The sequence below is a fragment of the Oncorhynchus masou genome, chromosome 13 (genome assembly GCF_036934945.1).
Source record: "Oncorhynchus masou masou isolate Uvic2021 chromosome 13, UVic_Omas_1.1, whole genome shotgun sequence".
Taxonomy (NCBI): Eukaryota; Metazoa; Chordata; class Actinopteri; order Salmoniformes; family Salmonidae; genus Oncorhynchus; species Oncorhynchus masou.
The window spans coordinates 39444908-39458426 of record NC_088224.1 but is presented as its reverse complement, the minus strand read 5'-3'; the positions used below and the strand labels follow the sequence as shown (position 1 = coordinate 39458426).

Sequence of the window (13519 nt, the reverse complement as noted above, 5' to 3'; positions counted from 1 at the left end):
GTGTGTGTGTGAGTCAGTGTATTAGCAGTCAGAGCACTGAAGCCCAGGGGCGATTCCTGTGTGTGCTTGCGATAAAGGGGAAAGGGAGGAAGGATAGCGGGGGAAAGGGTGGGATAGTGTGTGTGTGTGTGGGGGGGGGGATTGTAGAGGGGAGAGAAAGAGAGGATGAAGTTGGGAAGGGGGGGTTGTGCAGAGAGAAGGGGGTAGAGATAGAAAGAAAGAGAGAGTATGAAGAAGGGGGTGAGCTGAGAGAGCTTCCTCTGTGCTGTCAGTGCTCCTGGATCATGTCCCCATTGGGCTTTCTCTCTCTTTCCCTCTCTCTCTCTCTCTCTCTCTCTCTCTCTCTCTCTCTCTCTCTCTCTCTCTCTCCTCCCTCCCTCCCAAACTCCCTCCCTCCCTCCCTCCCTTTCTCTTTCACAAAAAGAGGAGAAGAGTGTCTTGGCAGGGTAATTAAGAATGGCCTCTAAACACAGGAGTATGGCAGGAATGCTCCAGATGAAAGTAAATGATTAAAATAATTACAGGCTCAGAGCTGACGAGCTGCAGTGTGGGGTGGCCGCCGGACATTTGTCGGTAATTAGATAATTAATCTGAATGCAAATGATGAGCCCTAACGAAGCAGTCAAGCTGAACCAGCGACAACTGCCGAGAGTGAAATAAGGGGAGAGAGAGAGAAATATGAAAATGAGTATAAAATATCCAGCTTCCAAAGTCAGCCTGCCAACACACAAAGCCAACACACATCAGAATTGTAAATCAATAACTCTAGCACCCAGTTTGAGTGGAGCTTGTGCATAAAAAAACTCCTCACATCTCTACATCTATAACTTTCACTCATTGTGACAAGTAGACATGAATAACTCGTTAAAAATACACAAGCCTACAAAGGGTGCCTGACAGTCGGAGCTCGAGCAACTGCATAGCAATTTCTAATGTTACAAGGTGCATTTCAGAGAGCTCCAAATGGAGGCTTACAAAGCCCAGATAGACAGAAAAAGACAGAAAACTAATGATGAGTAATGCTAAGACTTTCTGCAAGCAGTTTAAGTGCATCTGCAGATTGTGTGTTTATGGCTTTCTAACCTGTGTGTTGATCATTTTCTAACCTGACATTCAGCAGGCTACAGAGTTGGGAGGTTTGGACCGAACAAACTGAACGAGCAATCCCACTTGAAAACCAAAGCAAATGGAAATCACACTCAACAAAAAGACAAATTCATTATACAATCTAAGATGTATTATAAAAAAAAATGTTTTGCTTTTATGCAGAATGTGTGTGTGTGTGTGTGTGTTTCTTTCTGTCTGTGTGTTCAACAGTCTGTGTGTTCTTTGTTCTTTGATCTTGCTTTAGGCTGTTAAACATCCCAATTTAATTCAATACAATGAAGTAGTCTGTATATTCCAGAGATACAGTAGATTGTACCACAATCATTTGCAGTAGACTTTCAGTGGCAGCACCCAGACCTGGGTCATCACTAGTTACCACAGCCACAAAGTTGTAAACCTCGCCCATTCCTACAATTTATCTTCATAAAACATTATTTTGAGCCTAACCCTAACCACACTGCCAGTCTTATGCCTAACCCTGACCTGAAATTAATGTTTTCATTGTTTTCAATCATTCCCTACTTTGTAGCTGTGGTAACTAGTGGAAACCCCAGCCCATTGTCACATGAGAAGGAGAAAAACGTCATGTTTCATGACGTCAACATTATGCGCCTCTCATTCAAGTTTTGCTGTGTAATCTGAGGAAACGAACGAGGTTGCGTTGTTCCTCAGGCAAAACTTTACTTCAAAATTGTTACTCGGAAGTTACAGTATGGAATATTTGATCGGAATTCAGGGACAAGACTTTGTCCTAGTTGCTGCTGATAATGTTGCAGCCCACAGCATCGTTAAGATGAAACAGGGTATGCTCGTTTGCAGTTGGCTAGTCATTGCTCGTTTGCAGTTAGCTAGTCGCTAAATTAGCCAGCTAGCTAACATTATTTAGCCTGCTTTTGTTAGCCATGAACTCATTTGTAAAATCAACAAAATTGCCTAAATATTTGTCTCACACATTTCAGTTTTGAATCATATAACGTTACTGAAACATTAATTATAATTGTTGTTAGCTAAGCATGCCAGTTTACATGTTATTTTAGATGCTAGCTATTTTAGATGCTATCTATGTGAGCTAATCAGCTAGGAAGCTTCCTCCCTGGCCAATGAGTCGAGATCAGAAAAGCAGACACTCGCTACCGAATTGATTTGGCTTCCAGTTATCACCAACGTTTGTTTGCTAACAATTGTGTTGGAAGAGCTAGTAAACTTGTTAACTTGCATGTCCACAAACCCCAAGCAGATTTGCTTTAACTTCCTAAAAAGGCGAGCCATCTAAGCCAACTCCCTTCATTCAATTGTGAAAGTGAAAGTCAGCGCACACAAGGAGCGCACACACTAGCAGGCCCAGATTATTATCAAAATGACTTGCAATATTTTCCTCAAAGTAAGAAAAGTCTGAACGAGTAGAGCTATTTGTAATCAAACTAACTTCATGAATGTATTATTTGGATTTATTTCCATACGTCATGTTGAACATGTCACTGGAGTGTGTATGTGATTAAATAACCTACACCTTGTCTATCGCCCTCAGACCAGGACAAGATGTTCAAGCTGAGCGATAAGATTCTGTTGCTATGTGTGGGAGAGGCAGGAGACACAGTGCAGTTTGCAGAGTATATTCAGAAGAATATTCAGCTATACAAAATGAGGAATGGTAAGTGCCACCCATTTCTTGTTTCTCTGGTGTCAAAATAAAGATGGCATAGTACTACCCCTGCCACCGCTAATGACATATGTGCATTCAATACTCGTTGTGAATATTGTTTGTACATTTTATCTGTGAATGTTTTTCCACCGGTTATGTGCTACCCCATGGTGACATCTGATGGGGCTTTCCTTTCATTTGGACTCTTTCAGGTTATGAACTCAGTCCAACAGCAGCAGCCAACTTCACACGCAAGAACCTTGCAGACTACCTTCGAAGCAGGGTAATTATTTAATGTGGACCAATGCTTTTATTTATTTCCAATGTAGCCTAGCATACCATACTGCGATACTCCAAAGTTGCTCTGTGCTATTGCCACTTAGCCAGTGTCTTGGCTGAGCAAACCCATTTTGGTGATTTCTGGTATGTCATCAACATAAATCAATCACAGCACATTGTTGGACACATGCAGCAGTTTTTACCTGAATAAATACAATGCCATTGGAAGTTAATGTTGAAAATTCAAGTTATACTGATCAAAAATATAAACGCAACATGCAATAATTAACGATTTCACTGAGTTTAGGTTCATATAAGGAAATCAGTCAATTGAAAGGAATGAATTAGGCCCTAATCTATGGATTTCACCTAACTGAGCAGGGGCGCAGCCATGGCCTGGCTCCCAAGGGGTTGTGCTATACCCTCCCAGGCCCACACATGGCTGCACCCCTGCCCAGTTATGTGAAATCTAACCACTGGGGAGCCAGGCTCAGCCAATCGGAGTGATCCCCCACACACACACACACAAAGTGTTTTTTATTCCAGACAGAAACTCCTCAGTTTCATCAGCTATCGGGTTGACTAGTCTCAGACGATCCCGCAGGTTAAGAAGCCGGATGTGGAGGTCCGGGGCTGGTGTGGTTACACTTGGTCTGCAGTTGTGAGGCCGGTTGGACGTACTGCCAAATTCTCTAAAATGATGTTGTAGGGGGCTTGTGGCAGATAAATGAAAATTCACTTCCCCCCCCCCCCCGGCAAAAGCTCTGGGGGACATTCCTGCAGTCAGAATGCCAATTGCACACTCCCTCAACTTCAGACAGCTGTTTCATTGTGTGGTGACAAAACTGCACATTTTAGTAGGCATTTACCTGTGTAATAATCATGCTGTTTAATCCACTTCTTGATATGCCACACCTGTCAGGTGGATGGATTATCTTGACAAAGGAGAAATGCTCACTAACAGGGATGTAAACAAATTTGTGCACACAATTTGAGCGAAATAGGCCTTTTGTGCATATGGAACATTTCTGGGATCTTTTATCGTAGATCATGAGACTTTACATGTTGCGTGTTGAAATTTCCACAAAGCAAAAACACATGGAAACCGAATATATTTACATCATTGGTTAGAGGAAAACATACATAACACAGATGGCTACATTTTGGAATGTTGCATTTTAATATGGCGGTCGCCAAAACAGAAAGATAAACACCACTGTTTAGTCAATCATGCCTAAATTACAAATTTGGCCCTCATACTATCATGGTCACCTAATCATCCCCAGTTTGCAATTGGCTTATTCATCCCCCCTCCTCTCTCCTGTAACTATTCCCCAGGTCGTTGATGTAAATGAGAATGTGTCCTCAGTCAATTTACCTGGTAAAATAAAAATCTATTATCACTTTGATAGCAATTGCGTTAGAGGGGGGAGATGAGTTTGCATGTCCTATTAAAACTAACATGCTGACCAAACTGACCGTGCACATGTTGATTTTGTACCCCCCACACCAGACACGATCAGGATACTATGCAGGTTGAAATATCAAAAACAAAGTCTGAACCAATTATATTAATTTGGGGACAGTTTGAAAAGCATTAAACATTTATGGAAATTTGGCTAGTTAGCTTGCAGTTGCTAGCTAATTTGTCCTATTTAGCTAGCTTGCTGTTGCTAGCTAATTTGTCCTGGGATATAAACATTTAGTAATTTTACCTGAAATGCACAAGGTCCTCTACTCCACCTATTAGTGTGGGTGCAATAATTGAATAATATAGATTGCTACATTAATTTTGCAACGCTCGCTCATGCGTCTCAAGCTGTGTAGTCAGCCTGTAAGGCTCCTATCTATATTTTGGACTGGTGGATGTTGATTTCAGGAGGCTGCCATCGCGGAAAATAGATATTATTATGTTTTGCTTATCTTCAACGAAACACGACCCACAGTAGGATACCAACAGTGACAACAGTTGACTGTAATTTAAGTGATAGTTTGACTGTTGGAATTGGTGTGTGGCCGGCGACTTTTATACAGAGACGCCCCGAATTATCAGTGTCATTTCAGAAAGAAAATCAGAATTGCATTCGAAGTCTTGTGATCCCCAGTGCGTATGCCAAAACCAAAGATATTGATATGTTTTAAACTTTTTGGTACCAAAATAATTTTAAAATCGTTTAGTCGTGAACAGAACCCCCCCTCCCCCCCAAAAAAATTATTTCATTCCAATATTCTGACCAGCAACAAAAAAATAGTACCGGACTTATATCGTAGGTTTTGTAACCTGTGAAATCAACAGTATTTTACTTTTTGCTCATTGCGTTACTTCACCAATCAGTGCTTATCATTCAGACAAGCTAGTTGTTTACATGCATGATAGACGTACAAGCTCCACACACAGGCTTTGCATAGGGGTTTTTCTATAAATCATGGGGCCAATGTGTGACATTAGGATAAATAAAACAGACTTTTATCCAGTTCCACACGTGTACTTAGAGAAATATATGCACATTTGCCCATAACGCCACCTATGCAACAACATAGGCCTAGGATTATACATCCTTTAAGCAGGGCTCATACAGAGAGTGGCAACTCAAATTCAAGGATGTCTTCAAGCACTTAATTGTAATTTTTCTATAATTGTACATAAGACTTAATATAGACCCCCCCCCCCCAAAAAAAAAAAAGTGTTTAAAAAAGTAGGCCCTTACCACTTTAAGAATAATGCATTTTGTTGGCCTTGTCAATGCATTGATATTAAAATTATTATTACATTTTAAATTATGTGAGAATGTGGAATTGCCTGACTAAATAAATTGGATACATGCATGGAGATTCTTCTGTAGCCTATGTGGCCGACACAGGCACACATCATAAAGCCACGAATAGCTGTAGCATTAATCTCACCATCGCTGTTTTTTTAATGAGCATCCAACCAAAAACCTTGTTCCCTTTTGTAATGGAGGGATTTGTATAGGAAGCCAAGTTAAAGCCAGCATTTGATGTTGTCGTCCTCAAAACGACACACAGTTTTACCGCAACAGAGTAGCGCTATACCTTTTTAATAGAACCAGCTGGTATCAAACCAATGGCCACATCTCTCTCCAAAAAACAATATTACAATTAAATCGCAAATAATTATAGGGGAGCAGGAGATCCTATTGGCTACAATAATTACAAGGACTTCTCAAGCACCAACTTTAGGAAATGTCTAATTTTCAAGGTATGTCTGTTCCAGTACATGAATTTCTGAGCTCCAACAAGTTCAAGTAGCCTAGGCTACTTCAAGCCCCTTGTATTGTTTTTAGAATTGCAGGTGTAACATGGAAACCAAAATGTATTTGTCATGTTCTACTAGGCTATGTAATTTGTCATCTTTATATACATAATAATTAATAGGAATAACGTTGGGTGTTGCGAAATAGTCTATGATTGCGCACAGTTTACTCCGTGTCTAATCGAGGCGCCAACACACAAAAACACAAACTCATTACCTTGACGCTTTCTCTGTTAAATCTGACGACACCCTGGTGAAAATCAAGCGGATAACAGATGATCAACATCAATATGCTAGGGATATTAGATCCAATGTGGATCCAGGCTGTCTTCACCGGCGTAACGAATGGGAGACATAAATATTCTGGACATTCCTCGCCAACACCTTTATTCCAGCACTGGGACTGTTGTGATAGTCAAACAGCTATTGGTCACTTGACTGTCATTCAGAAAATTCTTTCCAGGATTAAGACGTGTGAAAATATCACAATGAAATTATATATTTTATTTGAACCTTTATTTAACTAGGCAAGTCAGTTAAGAAGAAATTCTTATTTTCATTGACGGCCCAGGAAACAGCGGGTTAACTGCCTTGTTCAGGGGCAGAACGACAGATTTTTATCTTGTCAGCTCGGGGATTCGATCTCGCAAGCTACTAGTCCAACGCTCTAACCACTAGGCGACCTGCAGCCCCTAATTAAACAGCTCAACACCAAATGCGCATCCAGCAAGTATTATGCATCATTATTGAAGAACCACATTAATGACATTATTGATTTAGGTTTTAAGTATCAGGGTCAGCTGACTCTTTCTGTTAGAAGCATTTGATTTTCCAATTGCATACATTTTTGGGGATTTTTGTGTGCCCATGAAAACTGTTTTCACCCCGTAACATAAGGAGACACGAAATGTTATGTAGTTATACTGTATTTCTGAGCTCTATATACAAAAAAAAAACTGTCCAACAGCTAGATCCAGGATTCTTACAGGGTTCAATGTATAATTTAATGGTTTTATACTTCATATATGATATAACTATAATTTACACTCCCATAAATGCAAGGACAGAAAAGTATTGTTTGATGTCAAATGATTTTGGGCAAAAATGTCAAGACCACCAACCATGAGAAATTAACAGGTTTTAAATGAATTTGATTAAATGCAGCAATGTTCCCCCTTATAGCTAATGTAATGCCATGAAAAACAATTATAGATATTATCAATGACTAATTGACTATCTATAGCAAGTTGTCCAGTGTAGGAAATGCTCACTGGTACCCTAGTTTATACAAATACCCATATAGGCACTTTGTTTTGTTGTGGGACTATAAAGAGAAATGCCTGGGACGTAAAATACAGTTAATAACTGGTTTCCATGCTCTGAAAATAACGGTTCTGTTCCGGAACAGCATGAATCACTTTTGTTACTTTTCTGTTCCTTGAAAACGTTTTCTTTTCGTGTTTTCAGTTGTTTTCCTTGAACCGCTACCAACCCCTGGTTTTAAGCACTTGATCTTGTATCATCGTGTTGACCAATCTTTAGGTAAAAAAAAGATGTGTAATTCCCCCCCCCAATTGGATGTGATTAAAACGTCAGCTTGTGTAATGTAGTAACACATACTGTCCTCATGAAAAGTAGCATAAATATACATGAATTAGATATGTCAAAATAATCTTATTTTAGGATGATGGTGAATTATTTGTTCAAACATCATATAGCTATATTTCTATATAAGCATTTTTAAAGATAGGGGGGGGGTGCTCCTAAGCAAAATTTTACCAGGCGCTTCTGCAGCGGGCTGAATGTGTGACGTCCCTACTATGTCACACATTCAGGTCGGATTTCAGTCTAATGGAACTGCGACACTTAACTTTTGCGGAGCGCGAGACATTCCCGTTTGTTTTCCGAGGAAAACTGGGCACAAGCATGCTTGCCTCTTCCAGCGAAACGGCTAAAAAATAAAAACTACTGCTGTCATGACGCGCTCGTGTAGCACACGTTACACGCATCTTGTCTCCGTCGTGTACCTCTACTATATCAGTCTGAGATGTGGGCAACGAGTTTATTTTGACTGATCCAGAGACTGTTGTCAATATGTTGTGAGTTGGCCTAAGTGTCACTCCAGTCTCAAGGGTAGGCAACACCTGCGGCAGAACCAAAGCGCAACCCATCGGGTGCCTGTCCTACCACTCCCTGGTTGTGAAGCATTAGTTCCTGGTTGTGAAGCATTGGTTCCTGGTTGTGAAGCAACGTGTGTGTGTGCCAGAAGGAAAGTGTGGGAAGGACATCCGAGTCAAGTCTCCCCGTATCCGTCCCTCTCAATCTCAGATGGTTGCGGCGAGGTTAATATGTTAGGAGGAGTGCAGCCGCTGCCTGTCACAATAGCAGAAGGATGAAAATAATTACAAAAAACAATTAGTGGGGCTGAGGAGGGAATGTGGGACACAGGGAGGGGGGAGCAGAGGGAGTGGGAGAGGGAGGCTCGAAAGGGGGCCAGTCCCAAGGGCTTTGAACTAGGCCCAGAAGTCAACACAGCACAGAAGGGCGTGTGCAATTGAGAGTCGGTGTTGCAGTTGGGCTGCTACTGGTTCAATATGTGCTTTAGATATTGGATAACATTACAAAATATTCAGAAATTCATGCCTGCCCAAAGGCAGTAAAAACATATTGTTTTTACCCTGTGGTACATATATCCTTGTTAATGTATATTGAATTTCCGTACGCTGTTCTCAGTTCTCGCAGGGGTTCCAACCAGTTTCTCCTCGACATCCCACACCTTCCTTTAGCTGTGCTCTCCAATTCACACCCACCCCAGAGTATTTGGACATGCACATATGTTAGATAAACACGTTTTCCACACGTTCCGGAACATTTCTGAATGTTTCTCTCTCATCCACCTGAGTGGAGGGTCGCGAAGCTGTTAAGTGAAGAGGATGTCTCTTGTGGTGCGAAAACATCAGGGGATGAGTGGTGGTGGTAGAGCTTGGCATTGGGTGGGGTGGGGGGGGGGATGCACTGTGTACCTACCAGGAATGGTGTGAGAGAAGGTCAGCCTGAAGTCAACTGCATTATGTTTTTCATAAACTCTATTCTTAAAATGGACAGTACAGCCACTGTTCTTGTTTAAAACGTGAGCGGTGATGGACTTTACAGGCTTTCTCTGTTATAAACCATTATCTCAGTCCTATGCCTCTTGGGTTGTATCCCAAAGAACAAATAAGCCCTCTTGCTTTATTTAAAGATTTAGCAAAAAGGCCACGGCAACAGTTTGCCTGGTGCTAGTGTTGCATATGGGGTTTTTGTTTTTAAGTACAGCGCGGGCACAAATAATTACTAGTGCCATATTGCACATGACTCCCCTGTTCCAGCACAGATGAACAATTAATACAGCAGATTGAGGGGAAATGCCAATAAAGAGAACATGTCCTGGGGCACGGTGCAAAGAGGGTGGGAGGAAGGGCACGGTGCACAGAGAGGGGGAGGGAAGGAGAGGGGGGAGCAAGCGCTGGCACGTGGAAGACGAGAGGGAGAGCGAGCGGGGTTGATTTACCATGGTTCACTTCGTTCATCACCAGACACAACCATACATCCTCCTTTTTAGTTGAATGCCTAATACCGTTGGACACCCCATCTCTCTGGTGTGTGTGTGATGAGGTTCTTTTGAAGACATATGTGTTTGGGACTTGGCCTGAGTTCAGGTGCTGGATTTAACGAGCCTGCTGCCTGGTGGCCTCCTAGGTGTCATGAGGAGGAAGGGTTATTTCGATGCCAGCTCCAGCACTGTGTTTTTTATGCCGTAACCTGTAAGAAAGGTGTTGCTTGGGTGAGTGTGGGTGGTAACCTGTAAGACAGGTGTTGCTCGGGTGAGTGTGGGTGGTAACCTGTAAGACAGGTGTTGCTCGGGTGAGTGTGGGTGGTAACCTGTAAGACAGGTGTTCCTCGGGTGAGTGTGGGTGGTAACCTGTAAGACAGGTGTTGCTTGGGTGAGTGTGGGTGGTAAATTGTAAGACGGGTGATGCTCGGGTGAGTGTGGGTGGTAACCTGTAAGACGGGTGTTGCTCGGGTGAGTGTGGGTGGTAACCTGTAAGACGGGTGTTGCTCGGGTGAGTGTGGGTAGTAACCTGTAAGATGGGTGTTGCTCGTGAGTGTGGGTGGTAACCTGTAAGACGGGTGTTGCTCGGGTGAGTGTGGGTAGTAACCTGTAAGACGGGTGTTGCTCGGGTGAGTGTGGATGGTATAACCTGTAAGACGGGTGTTGCTTGGGTGAGTGTGGATGGTAACCTGTAAGACGGGTGTTGCTCGTGAGTGTGGGTGGTAACCTGTAAGACGGGTGTTGCTCGGGTGAGTGTGGGTGGTAACCTGTAAGACGGGTGTTGTTCGGGTGAGTGTGGGTGGTAACCTGTAAGACGGGTGTTGTTCGGGTGAGTGTGGGTGGTAACCTGTAAGACGGGTGTTGTTCGGGTGAGTGTGGGTGGTAACCTGTAAGACGGGTGTTGCTCGGGTGAGTGTGGGTGGTAACCTGTAAGACAGGTGTTGCTCGGGTGAGTGTGGGTGGTAACCTGTAAGACGGGTGTTGCTCGGGTGAGTGTGGGTGGTAACCTGTAAGACGGGTGTTGCTCGGGTGAGTGTGGGTGACGCCACTGGGGTGTTTCCCGGGGGACACCAATGAGTTGTGGCATGGCCTGGCGAGACGTAACCCCTTTCCACAGGGACCGTGACAAGTCGGCCTTTCTTTCCCCCGAAGAAAGGGTCTCGCACATACACAACGTTGATACTTGGGGCAGGTGTTCAGATGACAGCAGGTTACTGCAGCTCAGGGGATGTCACGTTGGACATCCACTGTGTCGCTCTCCCTCTCGGACCGGGTTCATATGCAAAGCTTAGCTGCTGAATTGTAACGTTCGTTTCATAGCGTCAGTGGGTTTAACTCATTTGAACCAGGAAACCCTGCAATTGTCAAATGTCAATCCAGGGCGCGGCGCCATGACCGCATTCTGTAACTTCAATTTGTCCTGATAGGGGGATTATAACAAGGAGGGAGGATGGTGAAAGGGGAGAATTGCAAAAGCAGAGAAGAGCTCATTGAAATGGAGTGGCTAGAAGGGTAAAAAGTAATTTTAAGGGAGAGGGAAGGAGGGAGACTACTTCAGAAGTTTTTAATGAGCCCTGGCATTACTCCAGGGCATAGGGTGAAGGCGGGAGTGGGGGGGGGCAGCAGCGGGGGTCCGTTTCCCAGCAGATGTCACACTGCCAGTGACACCACGACCCCCCCCCCAACACCCCTCCCAACCCACCTAACCCCCTCAGTCCTCTCCAACCTCCCCCCCCCAGCCCTCTCCAACCCATCTACCCCCCCCCCCCTCCCTCCAGGTTGCGACAGTTTCACACCCCTCCTTGTTCTCTTGTGCTGCTGTTGTTTTACCTCCCGTTTTGTTTACTTCCAAATCAAAGCTGATCATTAATAGCAGCGACGTTTGAACAATCTGAAAATAACCTGTTACTGGGTATCTTTTTAGTTGCCTTCTGTTGTGCTCTTAATCACACTGCCGCTTCCTAGTGTCTGGCACCCAGCTTGTGCAATGATAGTTCAGTGTGCTGACCGTAGAGAGAGATCGCTAGAGAAGGTGTATTATTAAATCATTTAGTCTCTATGGGACTGACTATTGGTCGATGTCGTAACACCAACCTCGGAGGATAATAACAGAGGAAGAGAAAACAGGACCTTTGTTGTTTGAATGCGGACAAAGAATTGTAATTGTGTGTGTTTATCATTTAGTGTGCGTCGTCCTTCATCACATGCCCATGGTGAGAACGTTGTCATAACACCATAATGTCAAGATGTGGCGACAGTATCGCCGTAACAATCCCAATTGTTTCCCCATGTCTTCACTGACCCATACCACCTCCTCTCCTCTCTCACCAGACTCCCTACCATGTGAATCTGTTGCTGGCTGGGTTTGATGAGACGGACGGCCCAGGGCTCTACTACATGGATCACCTGTCTGCTCTGGCCAAGGCCCCCTTCGCTGCCCACGGCCACGGAGCCTACCTCACCCTGTCTATCCTCGACCGCTACTACAGACCAGGTGGGATCTCTCTCTCTCTCTCTCTCTCTCCCTCCACATCTTTTACTGTTCCTCTATTTTATTGGCCTCATTATCTCTCCCTTTTCTCCTCTTTCTGCCTCCGTCGCCCACTATCTTCTGCTCCATTCCTCTTGTCGGTTTCCCCTATTCGCTCTCGCTCTCTCAACACTCTTCACGGGATTTAATATTAAATGATTGAAGAGTTCTTGTATTTAAGTTCAACTTCATCTGGACGTGACGCTAACCATATTTCTCTCAATCTCATGCTTCAGATCTGACTCGGGACGAAGCCATGGACCTGCTGAAAAAGTGCATTGAGGAGGTGAGCTCGTTTCTTTTTCCTGTTTAGAGCTAACTGAATGACGGCACTGTGCTTCATCACCACCACCTTTATGGGGCGGCGGGTAGCCTTGAGGTTAGAGTGTTGGGCCAGTAACCGAAAGGATGCTGGATCGAATCCCCGAGCTGACAAGGTAGAAAAGAAAAGTCATTCTGCCCCTGAACAAGGCAGTTAGCCTACTGTTCCCCTGCAAGGCTGTCATTGTAAATAAAGAACTTGTCTTAACTGACTTGCCTAGTTAAATAAAAATACAAATAAAAACTATTTGTTGGTTTCAAGTCATCACATTTGGAGATGTTACGGGATAATCACAATCAGCAGTCAGGTGCATGTGACTTTAATTTGTCAAATAGGGATGTCATTATATTAGGAAAACGACATTTTGCGAGAACTGTTCAAGGAACAGAACATAACAGCCATAACATGCATATAGCTTTGTTTCTCCTATACACTTGCATTGGTATATGACTCATGACCTAACTCCACCCCCCCCCCCCCCTCTCTCTCTCTCTGTCTGTCTCTGTCTGTCTCTCTGTCTGTCTGTCTCTCTCTCTCTCTGTCTGTGTGTGTGTGTCTCTCTGTCTGTGTGTGCTCCAGCTGAACCACCGCTTCATCCTCAACCTGCCCTCCTTCAGCGTCCGTTTGATTGACAAGGACGGCACCCATGACCTGGAGAAGCTTATCCCTGTGGGCGCCAAGTGACCGCTCACTGCCTACCCCTAATGCCCACATTTTTGTACCGTAGACCTTGCCCTTTATGTTCCAATAAAACGTGACTCACTGTTGAGATA

At 43.8% G+C, this 13519-nt stretch overlaps 1 protein-coding gene across 1 annotated transcript; it reads left to right on the top strand.

Moving 5' to 3' along the window:
- Positions 1–1711: 1711 nt before the first annotated feature.
- LOC135552304 (proteasome subunit beta type-2-like) lies at positions 1712–13519 on the top strand. Its single transcript, XM_064983848.1, has 6 exons — positions 1712–1910; positions 2636–2758; positions 2962–3032; positions 12226–12388; positions 12661–12710; positions 13326–13519. Exons 1-6 carry the CDS (start codon positions 1820–1822, stop codon positions 13428–13430), a joined length of 603 nt encoding a protein of 200 aa, XP_064839920.1. The 5' UTR covers positions 1712–1819; the 3' UTR covers positions 13431–13519.